Genomic DNA, 25,980 nt, shown 5'->3' on the forward strand with positions numbered 1-25,980 from the left:
GCTAATATCAGTGCAGTAAAGGTGGAGGATAGTGGAGTGGAGTCCTGGAGGTCTGCTTAAAGCCATGCTAAGCTTCCTGTCCGTTTCAATCTCTCCTCATTCCTATTTTTTACATTTTTGACACAGTATTGGTTTTGTTCTGGTTTCCCTCACCAATGATTTAATCCAAATTTGGTCATATCTTACGGTACCTAGTTTCTCATCTGACAAATTAAAATAGTTTTATTTTCTTTACACATAATGTAACCAACAGAATGTTATGGGAATCCAATAAATCCTGTTTGTCAGTACAGGTCACATAGGGTAGTTTTGGTTTCACCAGGCATCACCAATTTACTGGAATGCACACTAAACTAGATCGTACAATAGATTTAGGTGTTTTCTAGAATAGAAGTGACCTGTTTTGATCCTTAGTGTTTGAATTCATGTGTTCCAGCAGCAAGTAAAACATGTATGCAGGCACTAAAAATAAAAATAGGACACGAAACCGATCATATTCTTTTCAGTTAGTTGTTAATAAAAAAGCATTTTCAAAAAGAGCAAAACGAAGAAGTCTTCAACTAAGATGAACTCCACCAAAGTGCAAAAGGTTGTACGTTTATATATCCAAGAAACACCCGTTACTTTTTTTAAAGAAGGGAAAGACGGCAAAAATGCAGGGATGTAAACAGCTTGCTGAGTTAGGAAGGATCTGCAATAAGGCTTCTTAGTGCGCCTTGGGTGCAGCATTTTGTTACTGATGGTGCTCTTTAGATTTGCAACACCTGGGTTCTATGGAGGGAACATTGTTCCAACATTGTTGCAAAGAATGCAATCCAGAAATTAAACTTTGAAATCCTTATTTTAACAGGAAATAAAAGTTTAGAGAATAACAGTTTTTTTCTCAGATTTTATTTAAAAAAAAAATATTTTTTTTTCTTTCAATAATTTTTTCAGCATTCTTTTACAGATTTAGTTTTCAAATGAAATTCTTTTCATATTACTTTTTTACAGATCACATTCTCTTCCCTTTAAGGTTAATACTGTACTATACAAATGCTTTCACATTGACCAATAAAAATATTGTTCCTAAGATTCATAATGACCAATAGAAATGAGCCTTTGATCCTCGTACCAGAGCAATGCCCAACCCGAGAAGTAAAATGAATAAATCCGTAACACACAATAAAAAAACAAACAACCTTTAAATAATTTTAAAACTCATCTAAAGAAGATATTTTTTAAAGAAGAAAATCTTGAAGAATTTTTTGAAAATAAAATTTGTAAATAATTGTTTTTGTTTTTTTTGTTTTATGGGTTTAAAAAGAAAATCTGAAAATTTTAAGTTTTTTAAATTTAATTTTCTGGATTTAATCTTTTCATGTTTCGATTCACCAAACATGTTCTTTGCTTGCAACAATATTGAAACACAAAGTACTCCATACAGTCGAGGGGGCGTCCTAGCACAGAGATAATGGTTCATGTCTATTTTGAACTGTCATTGAATACAACACAGAAATCTGTAATAAGGTTCCTGGCGGTGAAATGGTTTGCTTACAGTTGAAATGGCAGCATGACTGGTCTCGAACTTTATTTGGACAATAACTGCTCCGTCAAATGGATGAAATTAGCAGCATTAATCCTTCAGCCTATCTTTAGCTGTTCTTCATTAAATCGTCCTCCGTAGTAATTAGGAATAAAGTCCTCATTATTCCTCCAGTGAAAAGTTTGCCTGGAGGCTCAGAGGCACAACAAGAACATTGGGAGGAAGCAGAGACTCTGTTTAAACGTTTATTTTTTTAAATCTTGGTCCACCTTTGCTATCCTGAGCTGTTTCTGAGCTCTAAGCGGTCAGCCGTGTCCTGCCTCATGATGTCTCCATTACTACACTCACTCAGACCTGCCTCTCACCTGCTGCTTTTAGACGCTGCAGGCGACTCTCTTCAGGTGCAGCTCTGCTCTGATTGGCCAAAAGCAGGACAGGGAGCTGAAATTGCATCCAGGAGCTGATTTGCTGTAACGGATATGCTGGGGTCTACATACTGGGCTGTGTAGAAACGGTTCTATGTTGGTACTAGATGACTTTGCTGAGAAACCTGTTGGAGCATAAACCTTTCTCTTATTTTGAAATAAATTCTGGTTTGTTTTAAAGAAAAAAGGAAGATCCGTTAGTTTGATGGAGTTTCTGCAACCTTAGCAGGACATCTGGAATAATAGTCAAAGATGCTCCTGCTGTCAGCTAACATTTACTCTGGTATTTATATTACCATAAAGGTAGTCGTTACAAATGCAATATATCTGCTGTATTTCATATAAACAGAAACACAGGAGCATGCATCAGATGTAAATCTAATCTCCTGCGTCTGAAACGTTGCTTTGCAGAGCAGAAAGTGTTTTACAAACACTGAGAGGCTAATAAAGAGGATGGTAGAGGCAGCAAGAAAATAGCAAGGCAAGCTCTCTCCTGTGCAGGGGAATAATAAAGCAGCTGTGCTCTCTGCTCCCAGTTGGAGCAACCTGCTTAGAAATCTTCACTTTATCATTTGAACTTTCTGCACTCAGAAACTTTTGATTCAATAAAAAGTCATTTTTCTGGTTGGAGGTTTAGGTTATAGAAGGATAAATCTGAAAAACTGTCTACAAAACATTGAATCTCAGCAAGCTGTTTTTCTGCTCTGTATGAGGAGGTGTTTGGTGTATGATTTCATTTTTTTCTCCAACAACAAAGGAAAAAAAAGAAAATCAGCCATATTTCGGGAACCAACTAGAAACAAATGGAAATTTTGTTATAGAAATTAATTTTTAAACTTCAGCACTCTAAGAAAACTGATATTATTGATTCCATTCGATACGTTTCCATATCAGATGGAGCTTTTTCACCAGAAGAGGTTCCAGATGTTTCCTAGCTGGTTTTGCATAGAAATGAGCCAGGGCAGATCCATGATAGTCAAGAAGCCCCTCCCCTATGCTGTTTTATTCTCTGTGGAGACGGTTTCAGTTATTTATTCCTGTTAAAAGAGGCTTTAATTTAAATCATATTCATTCTGCAGCCTTTGCTGTCTGAAATCATTTCTGAAAACGTTGCTTTTCATCTTGGCTTAACAACTGATTGATGCTGCTGATAAAGACTTTGTATCTAATTTTCACCTGAAAGTATACAAATAAAAACATAAAATAGACTTCATGGTTAGATCAGGTGTTTATACAGACCTTTGCTACCTGTGTAATGGTAACGCATACATTGTTGGTGAAGAGTCTCAGTCATCCAGGTCATAGTCATTGCAAAAAAGTTAAAAACAAATCCACTTGACTTTGTTTCCAAGTTTAAAGATGTTTCGCTTCCCATCCAGGAAGCTTTTTCTGGTTGGGAACTGAAAAAGCTTCCTGGATGGAAGCGAAACGTCTTCAAACTTGGAAACAAAGTTCATTGTATTTTTTTATACTCTTTTGCAATAATGCATACATTAGAATCCTTTTTGTAGTTAAAGAAATATGCCTGTTGTGTCAGATTTATTTATGAGAAAAAAGTTTTTTTTGAATTTTTTTAAATTCTGGCTTGAGAGGGGGGGGGCAGGAAGACTTAATGAGGTGCGCTCCATACTTAAATCACATTAGACCAACAGTTTGGTATGACTTAGCATGGATACAGTAGTGTTTCCTTTTAAATTCTCCAATATTTCCACTTACCAGGAGAAATAAAATCATTATTTTGTTGTACAAGTTTAAAATTCAAGTGGCTGTCTTCCTTTTATTCTTGAACTAAATCCATTTGGAGACTTAAATTTACCCCTGCGCCCCCCACAAGGCATTATCCCTTCTGTTTTGAAGTCATCAAGGGACACGTGTTTTTTTTTTTGTTTTTTTTTTCATACCTGAATGTTTTCTGGTCGTCAACACAAAGCTGATCCATTAATGCATTAACGAAAGTCTAATCCTGCTGAAAAATAAAAAACTCTAAAGCTGAAAGCTGTTGTTTCATAACAAGCAACCCCCCCACCCCACCCACATACACACACAACACACACACGCCTTCTATGGGCTTCACACAGCTGTACTTTCTAAATTTATTGAAGGGCAGATTTCCTGCAGTGAGCACGACAGATTAACCAGAATAATCTGGGTTAGGGACCTGGACGTGGACTTCCAGCAGCCTCTCTGTTCATCTGACCTCTGTTGGAAACCTGAAACTTAGTTTCATTTATATAGTTGCGATAGATTGGTGTTATATGAACAGAGGTCTAATGATCATATGAGGCCGATGGCTCTTCTAGGTGTCAATAAATCTAATTTTCACCACAGCTGATGGTGCCGAACTCGTCTGACTCTGAAACAGATTAGAATCACCTGAAGTTTTTTAATGATTGAAGAGAAAAGGTGAGCTGGAAGAAGAGGCGGTTTTATATGCTGAGCCAGACTACTCAGGTCTGATTTATTTGATCATCTTTAGTTTCATATTTCAATATTTCCCTTAATACAAATGGATGGGGGGAAAAAAACAGGCTCAGTTACAAAAGACAGGAGAGGATTTGCATCCAAGATGGTTTAATTTAATATTTCTGTTGATGCAGATTAATTTGCTCACTCTCTTTGAATTAAAGATAAAAAAAATGTGCCATTAAAGAAATTATCTTCACAAAAGCTAAAATGGCCTTTTACTAAAACACTCCAGTATCCATTTATTAATTTTTTTAATTTAAGTTTAACTTCTTAACTTTTTATTGTTTAAAGGTATAAGAAATGGAAATTAAATGAATAACTTTACTGAAAATCAATAATTTACTAGTCTGCTGGATCAGTTTGACTCATTTGTAAAAATAAAAGAATTTGTTCCAGGATTACTTTTGTTATTTAAAGATATTTACGGTCTATTTTTTGCAAAAAAGTAAAACTAAATTTTAAATATCTATTTGAAAAGTTTGCCTTCTTTCTGATTAACTTAGCGCTTTTCTCTGTATTTCTCCCTGAAATGTTTGATTGATTAACAGATAATTAGTGAAATGAGCCCATTTTCTGTTGAAGTAACAATGAGACAGAATGATGGATTCCTCTGGGTTTAACATCACTTTAATACCAACATGTTAATGGGGCTTTTCTACACTCCACGTTTGGGCTCAAGTGGATATAATTTATTATAGTTAGGTTCTATTAAATGTCTCATACAGGTTCTGAACCAGTTTTAGAAAAGTAAGGAAGCCTATAACAGAGGACAAAACAAGTACCGTAAATGTGGAGAAATACAACCAATCTGTTTATCTTAAGGAAAACAAAAACAGTTTAAACCTCTAAACTTTTATTGCTTATAGAAGAAAATGTATTTAATACATAAAACAAATCAATAACAATTTCTATCAGAACCTTAGAGATGCATTGTTCTTCAGCTGATCATCACCTGAGCTGATATCCTGTTTTCTGTCAAATTATATTTTCTTTACATAGATATAAATACATGAGGAAAGTTGTATTTCAAATTAAAATAAATTCAAATTTTACCTTGATAAAGGAAAACTTAAGAACTTTTGATAATTTTATAAATCTGTGAAGTTGTTTACATGTTGAGGCTTTGCAGAACCTGCTTGTCTCAAATCCAACCTGCTCATAATTCAGATCATCGCTGCCTTGCCTCCTCAAGGTGTGATCGAGGATAACTGCTTCTTCATAAAGGTTTCAGCACTCGATGAAAAGCAGGCGTTAATTAACAAACTTATTTTAGGATTTTTCACACATCACCTTGACGGCACAGATTCACATGTTCCAATCACACTCCTCTAAATTCAGGGCTGCTCCTCCTCTTTAGATGAAACCCTGAGTTCATTTTCCATTTTCCAGCCTCAAACGCATCTATAGGTTTGACCTGCAGACCTCAGTGCATGCTGGGAGATGACTGGTGTTTATCTTTTAAATACAAACCCAACCTGCCAGCTGTGGCTGCCTTATGTAACTCCTACTGCCGCCTTTATTAGCTCTCCAGCAGAGGCAAACTTCTGCAGCTCTGTGAGATGCAGGCAGCTGGTGAAATATGTTCTCAGCTTTGCAGCAACGAGTCATAATGTTCAGGGTTACGGTACCTGCTCTGAAAGGCATGATGATCCGCTCAAAGTTCTGGTGCTGGCGCCCACACACATTGCCCGAGAGGAGCTGCAAAGACAGGTGTCTAAAGCCAATTCGCCATTTCCTTCTCAGCGTCAATAATTACAACTAAATTTTGTGGAAATTGTATGTTGGCAATCAAAAGGAGGTGGACTGGATGCTGCAGCAGCATGCTAAATATGTATAAGGAAAAACACGGCAGTCTAAGTAGTCATAAGCACTGGAGACCTTTCAACATACAGGAGCGTCTGTTGTCCTCACATATGTAATGTGTATGTTGACGTTTTTATAGGTCTGAGGGTTGAAACTGATGTTTAAAATCAGCTTCAATTGCAGTTATCTGAGGAACTGAATCAACGGTTTTCATTTTCTGGGTTAAAAAGTAAAAGAAGCTGCCAGATGTTAACAACCAAAATTATTTACTGATCTTCATCACCGTCACAGTCACCTGCCTCTCTGATGGTCACCTCATTTACACTCACAAAAAATACTTCACCCAAATTGTAAGATTTATATTATTTTCTAACCTTCCAAATTCCCATTTAGTTTTATCAGATAATTTTAACACAAATGTATTAAAAATACCTTGCAATTGGCATATCCTTTAGTTTAATAAAGCTTATTTATTTTAATTACATAACTGTCAGTTTCTTTTTATTTAGAGTAATAAAATGTACTTAAAATAATACCGAGTTTATTTTATTTCAAATGCATAAACTTTGTTTGCACTGGATAATATTCAGGTTAACTTTATACCATTCAAACAATAACTTTGTTTTTGAGAAAAATACTTATAAGTATTGATTTTGAGTAAGTATACTTTATTGATCCTAAATAAATAATCCTGATAATTATGTATTTCAAATAAATGAGGTTTTTATACAAATGTATATGGTTTGTGTTAAAATTGTCAAAAAAAAAAGGAAATAGAATTTTTTTGTGTTATAACTTTACACTGCTTCTGATCAGCTCTACCATAAAGAGAAAGAAAGGAAGTTCATGTCAAGTTTTTAAACCATCAGTTCAAACTGAAAGAGCATTAACAGCTTTCCCAATCTGTTTATGGTTTAATACAGGGGTAACCAATTAAAAATCAGCAGGGTCAATTAAAGAATATCATCAACCAGTAAACAATTTTAATGATAATCTTTTATTTTAAACATCATTTAACACTGAAATAAAATAAGGTGTTTATGCATCCATGCTATACATTGACTTTTTAAGTAAAAAAAAAAAACTTTAAAATAAATTTTTTCTATTTTAAAATCTAAAGTGTTTTTTTCAAGTAGAGAACAACAATTGTTCAGTTTGGTATATAGACAATTTCCTGATTCACATATTTTATAAAACGCCTGAACTGACCGTTTTTTTTCTTTGGCTGCAAGGCTATAAACCTGGGTTTGAATGGAGACAAAGCCATTCTCAAGCACATATCAATGTGCTCATTCGTGAGCCTGGAACGATATTTATTTTTGATTTTGTTCATGGTGGAAAAACCTGCTTCACAGCAGCAGGTTTGTGCAGGGGCATCATTGAGCACACCATTTCACTTTTCTTCCCCCAGTTCACCGCGGTTCTTCCAGCAGTCCACACTTTCTCAGCTTTCTTTTTCTCATCGTCTTCTTCTTTACCATCGCCCAGCTTGCCACAGGTTTGCCTGCTGTGTCTAGAAGTAGAAGCAACCCAGACTGACAGCAGCTCATTGGCTAATGTGCATCACGTGTAGCCTGGTCCCGGACGCTCTGGAGGGCTTTACCATATTAACAGTAGAAGCGGCGCCAGTGAAATTAGACAGTGTCGTCGGACAACATGCAGTAATTTATAACCGTTTTAAATCAGGTTGGGTCCGGATTAGCCAGAAGGTCGGTCCAGATCCGGGCCATGGTCTGCTAATCTGTGACCTCTGGTTTAATAGAACCAGTTTCTAAACGGAATAAGTGATGAGAAGCGTATTTGAACAGGGAACATTTTACTATTAGGCATAATATTATGACCAAGTGTCATTTAGGACTCCCTTCTGATTGTTATACATATCCGACCAACCAAACAGGAATCTAAATGACTGAAGATCTGTTTTGGTGTTTGTCTCATCACATACTTCTAAACCTGGGAGTTGAGGTGGAACCTCTCTGAAACTGGGCTACATCAATATTCTGGCCTGATAAGTGCTACACTTGATTAGCTGATGTGTTGACACCTAGTTTTTATTTCTTCTTGAGCAAGATATAGATGTTATGTTGTTGGAATTAATTAGAATCTAGATAATTGGCAAATAACCCTTCAGTGTAGCTCAATACTGTTTAACAGGCCCACACTGCAGCTTGCACAGAAGCAATACTGCTTAAGATCTAATATATTTATGAGAATTCAATTAAATTAACTCTGTGTTGTTAAATTCAGGAAGAACAACATTCGTATTACTCTCAATCGTCATAAATAGATTAGTGTTAAATATAAAGACCCAACTGTCATTTTAAGGGAAACTGTCTCTGCAGGCCTGAATATTAAGCAGTCAACTTTTTCATTCTGCAGTTCTTGAATTTGTAACAGAAGAACTCCCAGGTGTGGGGAAACTGTGTCATTCCCAGCTTTTGGTTTATCATCAGAGTGTTTTTGTCTTCTGTTGTCAGATGAATTATGAGAAAGACTTTGTGTGAGAGAACATGGCATTTTTTAACGCTCCCACCTCAGCTGCTGAAAGCTCAGAGAAGGAACGAGGCATTATTTGAAAGCTTGTGAGAAGATAAAAGCCTGCACATGAAAGTTTCCTGCAGTAGAAATGGGCTTGTAAACAGCCCCGAAATAAAACTGGATGAGGACAAGAGAGGCTGCTGGAGCCATTAGGGACCGAATACCTGAAGGTACATTGGTATTGTGGAGGCAGATTGGAACCATTTGGTGGATGTTCATGTCCATTATTTGCTTTTTTTACTCTGACTGAAGCCTGGCCTGCGACTGTGAATCTGATTATGCCCTGAAGAGACATATGAAAAGCATAATTCAATGATACGAATTGTCTTTGTTATCATCACAATGCCATGAGGCTTACTCAAAATCTTAGATGGTTTCTGAAGGGTTTTGGGCTTTCGACTGCAGCTCAGGTCTTAACCTTTCAGACAAAAATCCACAAAATAATTCTCATTTTGAAATAAACTTATATATTCTCGCAAGTTTGAGGTCCTTAGATAAAGGACAATGGAGTGCATAAAGTTGCACTGGTATACTCATTCAAACTTTTGGTTTCAAGTTTAAAACATTTTATTTTAACCACCTCAAAGCTTTTCACAAATGATGCTGCCACATTATGCCTTTTGTTGCCAGTGTTAACTTTAACAAGATCCCAGGAACCAAACAAGAAACAAAGCAAAAACAAACAATAAATAATAAATACAATGCAAAATAAACTAGGTGTGTTTTGTGCATAATAAAAAAAATGCAGAATAAAAAAAATGAATTAACCTCAAATTTACGAAAACAAAAGTGGAAATACTGTTCATAAATTAGAGTACTATCATCATAGAGTACTAGCATCTCAAAATTATTTACATTGATCTTTACATGCTAAGAATTAAAAAAATAAAATAAATCTCAGTGAAATGGAAGCAGACAGCTTAATGTCGTCATGCGAATTTGTACTCGATGGTTGCGATAGTCATGTTAAATATCATGCCTGGGAAAAATCAAGATACGTCGAGTACATTTGATGTATCGCCCTCCCGTTTTTGCAGGTGGATCTTGATCAGTGAAATTCTTGCTCAGCAACAAACCCTGGATTGCCAGGACTCTAAAGGTACTTCTGAAGAACAGAAAAATGACCTTCAGGGATGGATTATTTTGGAGTATAATGAAGCATTTTAAGGTCAGGATAAGATAAAGCAAGTCGGCATAAAGGAAGAGGCTGAAAAGTAAGCTAAAGCAGACCAGTATCAGAGATGTAGGGTCAGCGATGAAGAAGAGCACAGGCTTCAAACAGGAGAAGGATCAGACCGATGAAAGTCTGAACAGAGCCAGGAAGCTGAAGACATTCTTCAGTAGGTTTAGTTCAGGAACAAACTAAGCATCCTTTTCTAGTGCGCACAGTCAAACGGACATCCCGCCCCCTTTGACCAGAAGCTTCCTTCTCACTTGCCTCCCTCTTTCCACCTGTCTGTCTCTAAAAGTGAAGTGAAGAGCTAACCAGAGAAACTCAGTCGTCACCAGGACCAGATGGGGCTATAGACCCAGGGTCCTGAAGGTTTGTGTAGGGCAGCTCTGTGGCACCTCTTTAACCTTAGCCTGACCCAGAGGGCAGTTCCCGCATTGTGGAAGACCTACTGCCTCATTCAAAAGAAAACTCAGTCCGCAGTGACTGTAGGACTATCGCCCCGACATCCCACATCATGAAGGTCCTAACAAGCAGCTATTAGGATATGCTGCAGTAGGGATGGGCCGGTGTGCCATTATGACGGTATAATGTGACATTATGACGGTATAATGTGAAATTTCACGTTTCACAGCATTATGGTAACAGCTCCATTTCTGAAATGCCTGCAATAAAAAAACAGGACAAAAATCAAAATGTTTGCAGAAAGTTGAGCTGATCCTAACCATAAACTTTATAGCACTTAAAATGTAAATCCTTTATTGTCCAGAAATAGGGTAATTCACTCTCTGCATTTAATCCATCCCTTTGGGGAGCAGTGACCTCCCACTGTTGGCGCCTGGGGAGCAGTCTGGGGTTAAGGGTCTTTATCCGGGAACCAGAGTGGCAGTCTGTGGGAGTGTGTGGGACTTGAACTCAGAACCTCCGATAGCCCAGCACATTGCTCTAACAACTAGGCCACCACTCCCCCAAATTTATATTATCTCTATAGCATTAATTTTATAGTATAACATCAAACCAAGTTATTTCTTACTTTATTTTACCTCCATGGTTATTTTGTTACTCTAAATTTTTTTGTTTGTACCACTGGGAAGATGAATTTATCTCTGTTTTAAATGTTTTATTTGTGTACTTTCTATAAAGCATTTCTGCTGGGACGTAGAAATGCCTCTCCCTTGCACGCTCTCACTACCCTTTAAGTGTTCATTCATACTTATGATTTTGAGTGTGCAAAAAAAGTGTGTGGCTACAGCTACGAAGGTATTCAGTGGTTTAGTCTCTCCCTTAAAACTAATCAAATACACACGTGCAGCATAGAAGCTGTGACCAGCACAGTCACCAAGCTGCCTGAAACAAATACACGGCAGTATTTGTTTCATTAATGCCTGGTGGAAAAAGGTTGCTTGTTCATTTCAGCACAAACTTTACCTAGCTCTGTGGGGATGCTCCTGGGAATGCGCTGTCTTACAGAAGAAGGTTCAGTATTGGTTCCTCTGGCTGCTGCTACTGTCAGAACAAACACAGGACAATCTTCTTCCTTTGAGCCATATCAGCCTCTGTCTTCTAGCAGTAGCAGAAGTATTCCAATATATCTGATTCCAATGTGTTTAGCAGCGCATCATACTACCTGAACCTGTAGAGCCATGAGCCACAGGGCAGAATGGGGGGGCAGTGATGCTACAGCTACTTACAACCTGAGTAGGGTTGCCAACCGTCCCTTGAAAAACATCCATGTTTAGGAAAAGAAGTACCTGTCCCGTATTTAGTGGAAAAGGAACACACTTTGTCCCATATTACTGTGAGAGTAAAAAGATAGTCAGTAAAAAGCTAATGGAAAATGAAGAACAAGGGCACGTTAGATGCAAAACTTACGGTAAACTTGTTCCTGTGCCCTGTCCTGGGTTGTGCTCAATGAGAGGACAACATATATCTTACGATCAAGAATACCCTAATCCCATTGGTCAAGCCAAGTGTTGCTAACGGAGAAGATATCGGGAGAAAACAGAGCAGTATGTGGGATGAACAGAGTAATTTAAATGCTGACGTTGCTTTTGGGGGCGGTGCAACTTCGTATAGCGATGTTCCGAAAAAAAAAAAAAAAAGGATGCAGAATTTAGGGAGGAATGGGAAAACACATATACGTGGGTGGAAAAACTCTGCGATAATGAATTTAAAGCACACTGCAAACATTAATCTCATTTAATGCAGATTTGAGTCAAATAGTTAAAAAAAATTATTTCACACACAAAGGGGGGGCTAAAAAACCAATCACCATGCCAGGAGGGGTAAAGGCAATCAGGTCAGTTGGCAAGCACATGAGGTGTCCCTTTTTTTTCAGCGAGTAGGCAACGCTGAACCTGAGTACTCTCTCCAATGAGATCTACACGAGAAAAAGATATCAATGCTTAAACTACAGGGCTTAGGACAATAAACTTCTGCTGTTATAAACGGTGATTTTCTTATACTATGGTATAGCTTTAAACCAGCCCATGTCTATCATGTGTTTTGATCACTGTGGAGTTGAATATTCCATCATACAACCGCTTCAACAATCTCTGTCATTTAGCCAAGGCAAACAGCACTTTGAGTAAAGCTGAAGGAAATTTGCAAAAAATAAAAATTGTGAATATTTTCAACCAATATTCAGATTCTATGACGATTTTCCTTCACACTAACAGCGAGCATGTAGATTTTATACTCCACGGTTTCAGTTTTTTCATTCCCTTTAAAACTTGTTAACCAAGAGTCCATTGGTGCAAGACTTCACTGTAACCTTTGTTTGGAAAAATCTTTACTTCTACTTGCATGCATAGATCTGCACGCTAGCAGGAAGTTTATTTACTTTTACGTGGAAGCAAACCCAGTTTAAACATATCAATGCTAATTATAGGGATGGGGTAAGAAAAAACCTGTCTCATAGTAATGTGAAAACAATAACATTTAATTTCCCTTTGGAATCAATAAACTATTTTTGAAATAAATTGAATGTTTATTTATTAAAATAAATAATGATATCTATTTAATTTATATTTTGTCTGTTTGTATATTCCAGCTGTGTTGATTTTTGGCTTGTAAAAGCTGCTATATAAATAAAGCTTTTTTTTTTCTTACCTGCCTTAGAGTTGTTGCCCTGCTCGACCAGCTTCTCTTACATATAATCTGCCTTCAGGACATAACTTAGCTAATTAGTTTTCTTCACCTACCAAGGTCCAAATCTCTAATCCACAACTGGAAAACTAATTTGACTTTAACTACCCAATTGCTGCTGGCATTTATCCACAGCTAGAGATTTACTTTGTTAATTGTTATTTAGTTAAATTAAATGATTTTAAGGGTTATTTTTTTCCTAATGTTGAAGACAATAGTTTTCATTTACGGTCTTATAACGTGGGCGTTTTGAGGTCCTGCTGAATCATCTGCATGTGAGGCTTATGCAAATGGCTCCTGATATGTGGAAGCTTACTTTATTTACATCCATCTCTGGGTTTAAAAGCGCTTGGCTCAATGATCAGAGAGTCTATTTTTAAGCAGAGGGGGATATATAAAACCTTTCTTACCTGCTCTCTCCCTCACGTCCTATTTTTTTTGTTTTTAATCAGTGTTGTCTTTTTGCCACACACTGAGCTCACCATCTGCCACTGCTGTCAGCGTCCTCAGAAAGTCATCTCTGTATTCTTAATTATCTCGCTCTAATCACCTCTCCTTGTCAGGCAGATGCAAGGTTAGAAGGAAAACCAGCTCATATGGGGTCTTTAATAAAATCTCAAGCAGAACACATCAACGTTGCTGTAAATCCGATCGTCCTTGAGGGATCTTCTAGTGTTGGATATTTGAAGCACTGTTTGTCCCGCTACAGTCTGATTTCAGGTGTTGCAGAAAAGAGAGTTCTAAAGATTATGTTGTTTTTTTGTGTTTTAGTGTATGACTTTGATTTGAAAGAGAGAATTACTGTTGGTCTATGGAAGTTCTGGAAACCATTAGACGACACAGAAATGGGTAACGGACACTAGTGGTAAACTGATGTGTCGCTTGGTTGATATTTTCGGCCAGTATCACCTTTTTTTTTCTTTTTTGTGTTATCTGATATGTGCATGGGTTGCCCATTTATTTCTGCATATAGCAGCCATGCATTAAAATTACAGCATATGCTGTTCCCTTTATGACATAAAGCTCACTTTTTCAGTTAAGTCTCATGTTGTTGCTATTTTCATGAAGGAGATTTCTCTAGTTCCAGTCTGTTTCATGTGTTTCTGGTTTAAGCAAAACACTGAAAAAAAAAATTCTTTGCTTTTTATACCATAAAATTCAATGAATGGTGTTTCAGTTGCTCTCTGCACTCCTCTGTATCATTAGCAAGACTTGCAATTGAAAGAATATAAATAAAAATGAATAACAACTAAAAAAGTCAACTCTTTATATTATTAGTGCTTTATTCTTTGTTTATTGATCAGCTTTTTATTCTGTGCTATGGTACACCTATTTTGTCTTTCTTTGTATCTTTGCTAATTAATCCCACACCTTTTTCTTTCAATTTCTTTCAATGATTGATAGAAATCCTTATGAACTTTGTGAGTTCACCCCTGCTTTTGAAGCTGGCTCTTTCTGCTGACTTGGCGGTAGCATGTCTGCCTGCAACCTTTCAGGTTGATTCGACGTGTTTGAAGGGTGCAGAGTTCAAGTTTTCACAGAACTTTTCTCACATATATGTGCGAATAAGAAAATGTAATCTGTTTAAACCATGGAAAATGTGTTTTTAAAGTTAGTGTGTCTGTCTACTGTCAGTGGAACTATGGCCTTGTGTACCTTGGCCCCTCTGTGGCTCTACTTTTCTTATATCTATTCCAAAATACTTAGTTTATCCTGAGCTATTTTCTGCATTTGTGCTGCTATAGGCTTAGACATTTTCAATCATTCTACTTCATTCTGTCTCTATTCTCCCATTCCGCTGTATTTGTTAGATCAATTTCAGAAATTTTGCTCTCTGGTCTGTTCGTGTTTGACTGTGACACCATCCTGGAGAGAAATATCCGCTGCGCTGTTCCCATCAACACCTTTGTTTATAGATGTTGGATCTTAGCCTGTTTTTCACTGTAGTTTCTCTGACTGTGACTAACTGGATGGGCTCTCTTCATCCTCTGACATGGGAGCTGGCTTGGAGCTCCTCTGCCTTGCTGTGTGTTTCCTGTATGTCACCACTTGTCCAACTGGTTTACAGTTACCTTTTATATATCTGCTTCTTTTTGTATCTCTGCTTCTGTCTCCCTTAACCCCAGTCGGCCTCGGCAGATGGCCCCTCACACTGAGTCTGGTTCTGCTGGAGGTTTCCACAAGTTAAAAGGGAGTTTTTCCTCTCCACTGTCGCTACAAGCATACGTAGTGTGAGGAATTGCATTTAAGTCAATGAGTCGATGCAATCAGCTGGTTTTCCTTAGATCGAAAACTTTGAACCAATCTGACTGTAAGATCAGGTTGAATTGTCTCGGTAAAGTGCCTTAAGATGACACGTGTTTTGAATTGCCGCTACATAAATAAACGGAATTGAAAATGTCATTAAAAAAATTAGCATAGCGGCCTCTGGGACTGCACAGCACTACTCTGAAATACACTGGTAAGGACCCTGAAAGTAGCTTTGCTGATGCGGTTTTAGTTGGATAGTCACTGCAACCTCCTGCAACCTGGAACCGTACTAATGTCGCACTTAGCCTCACTGCTTTATAAGCCAGGGTGCAATGATGTGCTTTAGCTGTGTTAGACATCACCTAAAATGTAAATGTAGTATTTTGATCAGTTTTTTTTTTTTTTTCAGCTAACCGGTGCCTTTTTTCCAACTTTGTCACATGCTGAATTACTTTGTTCATCCTGAAACCACTGCGTGGCTCTGCGTGCTGATAAAGCGAGGAACAACACCAATTTGACTTGTTTCTTTTTCCATCTCTGTAAAATCTACGAAATTGTTGGCTGTGTAGCTCACTCACATGAGTTAGAGCCGAGGTCTATGAACAATCTGGAGTAAGATTAAAGCCTCCTATCTGCCAGCACAACCAGCTCACCTTTCTGTGTCCTCCACCTTTTCCCGACTCTGCGCTGCATCGCTGACTGACTGTCAAGTCACTTTTTCCCAGCAGACACGTGTAAACCAGCTAAGTGCAGAGATGCAGCAGCAGCATCATCATCAGCCTGCATCCTGCAGGAGAACTGTGCTCTGAAGAAGAAAGCTTGTTTGTGCCTCAGTGCTAGTTCTTCGACTCTCACTCATATTAACGTCCCTAGTTACCAAGCGGCACTAAAAGCTTTGAAGTGGAGCTGTTTGGGGACTGTTTGTTCTGTATCGGAAAAGCAGCTGTGACAAACGTTGTTGTTACGGTCGCATTGAGCTCCATTTCTGCTGCTCTCTGTGCACTTTGTTGAAGTGGAGTTTAAAACAGAAGACTGGATTTGAATAAGATAAGTTTGGATAAGATGGAGAATCCCACTGATTACTCCACCTGCTCCCTCAGGATGACCCGCAGCGCCACATCTTCTCCTCCCTTCTTGTGAAAATCTGAGGCTTAATGCATCTTATGGTGACAAAGTCGTTTGAGTAATTGAATTATGTTTGAGTGCAAATCAGTGGTCAGATCATATTAAAACAGTTTGGTAGCAGAATCTACTATAAAAGACATTTTAATGTCCATCCTTGCACTAGTGATAAAAATGTTTAAAAACCCAACAAATTTTGTTGTATTAAGATGATCTTATACTAAACATTTTTAAAAATCAAACCACAAGCGCTGATCTTATTGGTGTTCCTGCTTTTCTCTGAAGCTTTTTTCCATCTGTATATAGGTGTATTATTGATGGAGTATTATTAATATATTGGAGAAACCAAACAACCTCTCCACAGATGCATGTCCCAACACAGAAGAGGGACCCTCCTCGTGACAAGGCTCTGCAGTACATATACACCTTATGGACAAAGGACATTCTTTCAAGTACAAAAATTTTCACATTTTGGACAAAGAAAATAAGTGGTTTGAGAGGGATGTGAAGGAAGCCATCTATGTTAAGAAAGAAAAACCAACCATAAACAGAGAGGGTGGACTCAGATTTCAGCTTTTAGAAACCAACAATGCAGCAATTGAGGAGATCTTTTCCGCTATCATTGCAACCCCAACCCCTTTACAGGGCAACAGAAGAACTCACCTATTCAACCAGACCAGCAATTCCATCTAACAACCCCTTTCAGAGATATAGACAGGTAGGGGGCATTGCAGGCAAACAAAAGAAGCCAAACGACCCCCATTCCAAAGGGGTGGACCCAATCGTCCATTCCAATTTGCCTGTTTGCAAAACAAAAACGAGGCTTTTCAGGGCTACTGTATACAACCTCGAACTTAACGTTGCTCTTGACATTTTGAATTGAAAAATCTCCCTGGATGGGAAGCAAAACGTCTTCAAACTTGGAAACAAAGTCCGGTGGATTGTTTTAATTTTCTTTTTTGAAAAGCAAGGAAAATGAGTATTTGAACACCCTACTGTTTTGCTAGTTCTCGCACTTAGAAATGATGGAGGGGTCTAAAATTGCCATTATAGGTGCATGTCCAAAAAAAAAAACAACTATTTATTTGTATAATAAGCTGCAAATAAGTATTGATTTTGGATTTAGGTCTGGAGACTGGCTAACTGTTGGATTAATTGTACAAGTTATTCTACTTTAATCATATTATACTTATACATTCGTATTTACACATTTGCATATTCCTGTATACTTGTATTACACAAAGTGTTGAAATGTTTCACTTGCTGTCTTTCTAATGCTTGTTACTAGTGTGTGCAGGAAGCAAGGTCAAGGAGATTGGTGGAAAGGGGAGAATTGCACGTACTGGCACCGGATGAGGAGTGAAGCTCTCCTTATCTTATGATATTGTATGATGTGATGCAAAACTTCTGGTTCCGACTGGTTTCACCCCCTCCTCCCTTTTAGTAGTCGGAACCAACATTGTAGCCAGGGCGTTCCTTAATAAAAGCTTGGAGAAAGCGGAAACTGTTTCAGAGTGGGTTGGAGGTTGTAACTGAATGCAGTTTCTGACCCCCTCTCCTTGCAAGTAAATTATACTAAATTCTCTGTGTCTTTCTTTGTACAGGTTACTGAATAAAATGTTTGGTGTTTAAACCTAACATTAATAGTGGTGGAAAACGTACTCAAACGGTACTTTTACAAATACACAAACAAATAAATACTCTAGTAAAGTATCACACTGACATTCTTCCATTTTCTAATTATGGCTCCAACAGTGGATCTTTTTCACCAAGCTGCCTGGCAGTTTCCCCGTAGCCCTTTCCAGGCCTGTGGAATTGTACAATTTGTCTTTGGACAGCTCTTTGGTCTTGGCCATGTTATTTGGATTCTTACTGATTGTATGGGGTGGACAGGTGTCTTTATACAGATAATGAGCTCAAACAGATGGCTCTAAATTAGGATAATAAAGGGGTGGAGGTGGACATTTTGAAGGCAGACTAACATGTCTTTGAGGGTCAGAATTCAAGATGACATACAGGTGTTCAAATACTTATTTGCAGCTTTATCATACAAATAAATTAAAAAAATGATATACAGTGATTTCAGGATCTTTTATTGTCTCTCACAGTGGAAATGCACCTACAGTAACAATTTCAGACCCATCCATGATTTCTAATTGAGAGATCATGCAGAATAGCCAGGTGTTCAAATGCTTATTTTCCTCTCTGTAACTTGAATTGTAAATGCTTGGAAGATGAAACCACAATCCTCCCCTTTTGTTCAGTGATGGCTTTTCTCTTTTCCCAAAGATAGCTTCCTTGATGCCTCTTTCAAACCATCTCTGTCCTCCCTGTCCAAAATCTGAACACTTGGGTCTTCAAAGGTGATGGCCGCTCACACTGAGCCTGGTTCTGCTAGAGGTTTCTTCCTGTTAAAAGGGAGTTTTTCCTCTCCACTGTCACTACAAGCATGCTAAGTGTGAGGGATTGCATCCGGTAAATGAGTTGATGCAATCAACTGGTTTTCCTTAGATGGAAAACTTTGAATGAATTTAACTGTATGATCTGGCAAATTGTAAAGTGCCTTGAGATGACATTTGTTGTACATAATCTTGTACATAATCCACTCTTGTGGGGTATTTTTTTAAATGTCAACTTTTCCTTTTATGATTTATTTTTTATATGCAGACAGCTCTAATCTGCTTGCCTATAATGTCTGTCTCCCAAAAAACTAGTGGATTAGCTTTTCTTATGGGTTGACGGCATAGCAGCTGGAAGACATTTTCAGCAGGCGGTGCTCAGGGAGGGCGCTATTCGCTATGGCCACTAATTTTAGGGACACAAGCACACAACCTAATAGAAGCAAGGCTTTGTGTGTTTTAGTTTGTTACATGTATGCATCGGTTTGGCTATTTCCCCTTTCCAGCTTCTGAAAAGAGACCACTTACAATGCGGACGAGAGAGGAAACAGCTGACATAAAGAGAGAAGAAAGACATATGCTGCAGGAAAGAAGTTCCATTTCAAATATTTTTTCTTTTCTTGAGTCTAAAACATCTTCTCTGGCTTCATGTCACAGCAGTCCTTATCTTATCTTTTTATGACACACATTAGGGGTGGAACGGTTCACAAAATCCACGGTTCGGTTCGATTCACGGTTTCGTGGTCACGGTTTTCGGTTCGGTTCTATTCGGTATATGTTGATTGTTACACCGAAATCCCATAAAAATTTATGAAATTAATGAAAAAATCCCCCCAAAAATAATGGATTGTAATTATTTTAAATGATTCGCGGAAACCCCGGATCATTTCCGTATGTTTTGCTGCTTTGAATTTAATCATCTCGCGCATGCTCTCTACCATCTCCAACGGACTCAGAGGGGAGCGGACGGGAGCCACAGTGGAGGCTGCAGGCTTTGCTTTGAGCAGCCGGTCTGGAGCGCAGCGGGGCGGAGCGGAGCACTGACGGAGTATGAGGGATTTCCGGGTTAGCATGACATGTTGCTGTTAGCATAAACAAAACATGTTGCACAATGCTTGCACACTGTTTTATCCACAACTTTCTTTCCGCCGTCATCGTAGGTCACTCTAAATGCAAAGTGGTCCCATACAGCAGACCTATAAAGTGCTGCTGGCGCGTCTTCCAACTCCTGTTCTTTCCCACTCGCAATACCCACACAATTCTCCACAACAGCAGATTTTTTTTCTGCTACACCCGGCTAAGCTGCTTCGCTTCTTCTTCTTCTTGTTTACTACTGGGGGTTGGCTTTGGTCGCAATACCGCCACCTTCTGCTCTGGAGTGTAAACGCTTCGCCTATGAGAAAAAGGAGCAGCGCATGAACCGAACGCAACACACACGAACCGAGACAGTCGAACCGAACGGTTCGGACGGTTTTCATAAATCGACCCATCCCTAACACACATACAGTGTATATTTAAACTTACCGTTTACTACCTGAGCCTATGCGTAACAGTTGCTGGTGCTGACTGAGGTAAATCCCATGACCCACAATGTTATAATGAGGATTAGGCCATATAGCAAATATGGCAAACTTTCAAAGTTAGGCCTTTGAGTTTAACTTTAACTTTTAGGCCTTCCTGTTGAGGTTTTTCTCACATTGTTTCACGTAAACACATTTATTTATTTTTTGGTCTAGGCTTACTTGTAATTCTGTGCCACTTCCGGCAGGGGGTGCTGCAAACCCCCAGCACCCCTAGTTCCCGCAGTACTGGTTGATGCTCCATGTCAAGCTGCAAAAGTTCAAAAACGCTGGGACGTCAGGATGCTCTGACACGCTCCCAGATGCTCGGATGCTCTGCTTCCAATGCTCAGACACGCCGCATGAACTCTCAACGCTGCAGTACAACAGTACGCTTTGCATTTCCTGTTTAATTTGCTCCACTGGATGGAAACAGATCCAACTCCCTTTTCGTTTGCCTGGATATTCTAGTTTGCTCAAAATTTGCATCGCAAAATCAATGTCTACAGGGTTGAAACCAAATACCAGCAAATATCCATTATGAGCCATATTAAAAATAATATTGGATATAAGATAAGAGAAACTGTTTTAAATTGAAGTAAGAAGCAGTGTAACAAGATGAGTTAAACCTGAATGAGAACAAGTTTCTGTCGAGATTAAATTATTTGTAGAACTATTGGGGTTAAATTATGTTCTGACTCTGGCTTAAGCAAAAATAACCTCAAATATCTGGAATATGTAATTTGTTTTTCCCTGTCTCTGCTTCCCTTGACCTCCTATGCTGGAGGGTTTGGATGTGTCTCTGGCAAAATATAAAACATCGATAACAGCTTAAAACAATTGTGGTCCTCATTATTTGTTATTAAACAAACTTTACTTTGCAAATACAGCTTTATGTTAATTATTTGTGTTTATAGAGTTGTTTTTGTTTTTTTACTTTTTAGCATACCCCACAAAATTCAGTGCAGTGAAGAATCCAGATGTCTCGGTTTTACTGGACACTGAAGGTGTTGGAGGGTTTTATGACTCAGATAATAGATTTTGGTACTTCATGTCAGTATCACAGAGTTTCTGTAGTTTGGTAGAGTAAGCTGAGGAAAAATAATAAATAAAAAAAAATGCTTTGATTAATATTAAAAAGATGCAGCCCTTAGCTGGTGCGCCTGGTCTTTAGACAGAGCAGCTTTAGTGAAAGCTTTAAATCCTGGATCATCTGCAACAAATGGTCCAAATACAAATGTCAGAGTTATGTCACAGAGGGCTACAAATATGGTACACGACCTGACGGCTCTGATTAAGGGGAAACGGGTGAAAACATGCTGGGAATAACTATACTGTGTTTTACTTGTCCACAGTGGGACCCGAGAGACTGAAGACTAGGAGGCTTTGACTGCATGAGGAGGCCAAGAGACAGGACCCTGGTCCTCAAGTAGACCCTCCATAGACCCTCCCCCACACTGCCTGAACATGGTGAGTCTCCCATGAACTAAAGTGCAATGCTTAGCCGAGGTAAACCCTTCACCTTCCTGCAATGTGAATGGTATCACATTCCTGCAGTGGATTCTCTGCCACCAGCCTCCCAGTCACTACTGGGTTTCTGATACGTCACTAAATCCAAGCGTGATGCTGGGTGGTCAGTAAGTTAGAAACACGGTCTCACTAGTCTTAAAGATGTAGGCCATTTTATAAATACTGACATCTCATAAAAGTCTGTTTTCTGCTTGACTTGATGGTCTGGGCTAACTTTAACTCAGAGCTAGCTTAGTGTCAGCATTACATTGCCAAAAATTTACACAAAAAAAAAAAAAAAAAACAGCTAACAGATCATCTCTACAATCAAATTCACACCAAAGAAACAAGTTAGAAGTGGAGTAGTATTGCCTTATAGTTAGCATAAAATAACGTAAAGCAGCTTTGTAACTTTTGAATCAAGTAGTAGCTTAGTTTGACAAAATTTTAATTATTTTAGTGCAGTATCCATTCCCCTAGTGGGCTCAAAAACTCCCCTATGTAACCAGAGATGGTTTGATCCATCGGTGAATGGGTCATGAGACCCAGAGCGCTGCTAAACAGCCGTCTGAGCTCCCCTTAAACACAATCGCTTACCAAGCTAGCAGTTGTTGTTAGGCAAAATAATTCCTACGGCCATTACCTGATCAGACATGTAAGAATTAAACCACAGTAGGACTGGACAAAAATTCAACATGAATTTATAATTCAATTCAGTTTATTTCTATAGCGCCAATTCATAACGCGTCATCTCAAGGCACGTTGCAGTTCAGCAGATCATCCAGTCAAATTGATTCAAAGTTTTCTATCTAAGGAAAACCAGTTGATTAGGGTGGACAGGTGTCTTTATTCAGCTAACGACCTCAAACAGGTGCATCTAATTTAGGATAATAAAGGGGTGGAGGTGGACATTTTGAAGGCAGACTAACAGTAGTGATGGGCAAGTGAAGCCTCATGAAGCAATGAAGCTTTCCAACGCAAAATGTTAAAAAAAGTTCATTACTCGATGCTTCATTCATCACTCACTAGTGACATCTGCTGGTGAAACTGTAACAGCCTTGTTACTCAGTTGGATCGTACTTCCAAATATTAGGAAATGCAATATTGTCACAAAGTTTTCACCAAACTCATGTTTAGTAAGAGGAGAATCCTATTCAATTGTCATGTTTTAATTATTAAAATGATTTGTAGCCAATCTAATCCTTGACCATCAGTGGTGGTGTTAGGTTTTCTTTTATGTCATGGACTTATTAGACAATGAAGATGTGTTACTTTAATGTATTGAGAACTGAGTGACTGTTGCTGCAGACTCTGTGTACTTTGAGCTTGAAACTTGCTTCCTTAAAGACAGAATTTGTTTAAAATCATCTCTTCCTAGGAGTTCTAGTTCTGATTCTTAATATTAAGTTACACATAGAGTTTGCCTCTTCTAATGGCTTTTAGTCTGGTTTTGATGTGTGATTCTGATGCATCTCCTGATTAAACAAAAGAAAATATAGAAATTTCTGGATTTTAGGTTTAATTGTTTTTATTTAGGAATAGGACTCACTGTTTCAGGTTGTGATCTGTCATCTCATAATACTCCCACATATGAGAGGTTTTTCTCTTTTTTGACGGCTCCATTTCAACCACTGCTGATGAAAACTGTTCTGCTGATACCAAACCACCTACTACAACCCACGAAGAAACAGGATTCATCGCGCTTTTATGTTGAAAACCGACACGCAAAATGAAGCAGTCACGTGACCAATGCAATGCGAGGCCTCGTTTGTTGCCAGTCACGTGGTTTTCAACAAGACAACACAGGCCTCGAAGCGGGGCTTCATTGACACGCCCCCTTATTACTCGGTACAAGCCTCGAAGCCTGGCTTCAGATAGCCCATCACTAACTAACAGGTCTTTGAAGGTCAGAATTCTAGCTGATAGACAGATGCTCAATTACTTATTTGCAGCTGTATTATACAAAGTGATAGTTAAAGAATCCTTTATGGTGATTTCTGTGTTTTTTAGATTATGTCTCTCACAGTGGACATGAACCTATGAATACAATTTCAGACCCCTCCATGATGTTGTGGGTGTTCAAATACTTATTTTCCTCACTGCAACTGTAATTGTATTCTATTTATTCGATTGTCTACTTTATTCAGTTCTATTTATTTTAATGATTAACATATGACTTAACAATATTATAACACTATTTAACATGGCATCCCCTGTTGTGTGTAGCATCCCTGCTTTCATTTTTGGTTTGATTAATGGTAGAATATGTTTTTATTATAGCAATAAAATAAAAGAAGGCAAATAAAAAACGATTTGTTAAAAACTGTCCATTGCTTGTCCATAGTTTACCTCCTGACCTGTTTGAAGACACTTCTTTGTGACTGCTGGAAAGAACCCTTTGTTGTTTTTTCTTCTGACTAAAGCAGGGAAACAGATATATAATTGATCAGTAAACATGTACTGTAATCTGCTATCAATTCTTTTTTTTAACATCCTTTATGCAACTCACTTATACAGTTTTATTTGCAATTATTACCCTAACGATTAGGCCCACTGAGGCTGCAGGCCGCAGCATATAATCTGTATTTTGCTTTCCAGTGAACCTTTGATTGATGATATCGATGTTTCCAGATATGTGATACTTTTTTGACACCAGTTTTTTATGGTTTTTTATGCTTTCAGTACAGATTTCAGTGGGTGCTATAACTCAGCTTTGTAGACCAAGGTCGGCTTTAATAAGACCAGAGGAAGCTTTCAACATTTGCCCTCGTTTTAATAGAGCTGCATCATATATTAACCTGCTACTAGAATTGACTGCTTGTCCTGTTTGGTAAGATGTTATATTTCAAGTGTCAGACTATCACTCTGCTTATTAATAACGTATGCAGCCTGTTGGAAGCACACATGTTGCCCTTCCTGCCCTCACATGCTGATTATCCTGAGAGGCTCAGACCTTTCCCTGCACCCCATCTCTGCACGTTGCTTTCAAAGGCCTCATTTTAAGCCAGATTTTGACCCTGAAAGGCTGAATAAAGTCTTTTCTGATTATTCTCTGTCTAATAATTTGTCATTTTCTTTCCTTTGGACGTTTTGACAAGGAAAACACATCATCGGAAATCTTTTCCTGAGAGTTACCACTGAACAAAGTGTGGATGTAATGGATTATATCAGTGAGCGTCGTAATCTTCTAACTGCAGTCCCGTAGGTGACAAACAAAACGAGCGAAGCAGAGAGAAACCCTGGCCCGGATCCAGAATCCACCTCGATGTTGTCTGAGTCTTAATCTTTCATTTAGGTCCTGTTAATGTTTTGTGGGAGACAGTTGTCGACACGACCTCCGCTCGCCAATACACGGCTCCGAATGCCCCCGGCGACCCAGAGATTAGCTCTGTTGTGATGAATGACCCTTACTACTCCCGTTCAAGCCTCAGAGAAACACGGCCATGAATTATTAACACCTTCATAAATAACTCACCGTAATGAGGGGTGTCTGCACGCTGCAGGGGGAGCAGAGTGAAAAAGAGGATGGCAGTTTAAAAGGAAGAGATGATTGAGGGAGGTGGCGCTTCGACCTTGGGCTTGAAAGCTGCCTGTGAAGCTCTGCAGGTAGATGGAGGTGATCTGGCTGGAAAAAACCTGACATCCGAGATGATTTTGCACACAGGTCCCCAGAGAGAGAGCAGTACTCTATCTCTTTTTTCCCCCCCAACATGTCAGAAATGTTAAAGATGAGCAACTGAAGCTGTATCTGGGTCATAATTTTTAGCTGTGCCTGAGATCATTGCCTGCCACTAAACCAAGGCGTCGGCGGCAGAACTCTGATTTCTAAAACTCAGATTTCTCTGAATTTATTTTAGGTGCCATCGTTCGGCAGGTTCAGACCCATTTCCGCGTAATTATTTGGAGCACATTTTACTTTGATCTGCTTTCGTGACGAGAGACAGCGACGTGATAATCCCTCTTTGAAACATAAAACCCAATGTTCTGATGGTTCTCTGCTGATGACCTTTAAAACGTAGCACCCAGCGGAGCTGAATATGAAAACACTTCTGCTAAATGAGCATCA

The 25,980-nt window shown here is 38.6% G+C and overlaps 1 protein-coding gene across 2 annotated transcripts in view; it reads left to right on the forward strand.

Moving 5' to 3' along the window:
- The window catches only part of LOC119776871 (spermatid perinuclear RNA-binding protein-like), a 98,090-nt gene that overhangs the window by 22,588 nt on the left and 49,522 nt on the right, over window positions 1-25,980 (forward strand). For both annotated transcript variants that reach the window (XM_038275498.1, XM_038275499.1), the window contains exon 2: window positions 21,761-21,875. In XM_038275498.1, coding sequence (XP_038131426.1) covers window positions 21,873-21,875 — 3 coding nt within the window. In that variant the 5' untranslated portion in view covers window positions 21,761-21,872. The remainder of the gene's footprint in view (window positions 1-21,760; window positions 21,876-25,980) is intronic.

The sequence above is a fragment of the Cyprinodon tularosa genome, unplaced genomic scaffold (genome assembly GCF_016077235.1).
Source record: "Cyprinodon tularosa strain WSP-4 unplaced genomic scaffold, ASM1607723v1 ctg961, whole genome shotgun sequence".
Taxonomy (NCBI): domain Eukaryota; kingdom Metazoa; phylum Chordata; class Actinopteri; order Cyprinodontiformes; family Cyprinodontidae; genus Cyprinodon; species Cyprinodon tularosa.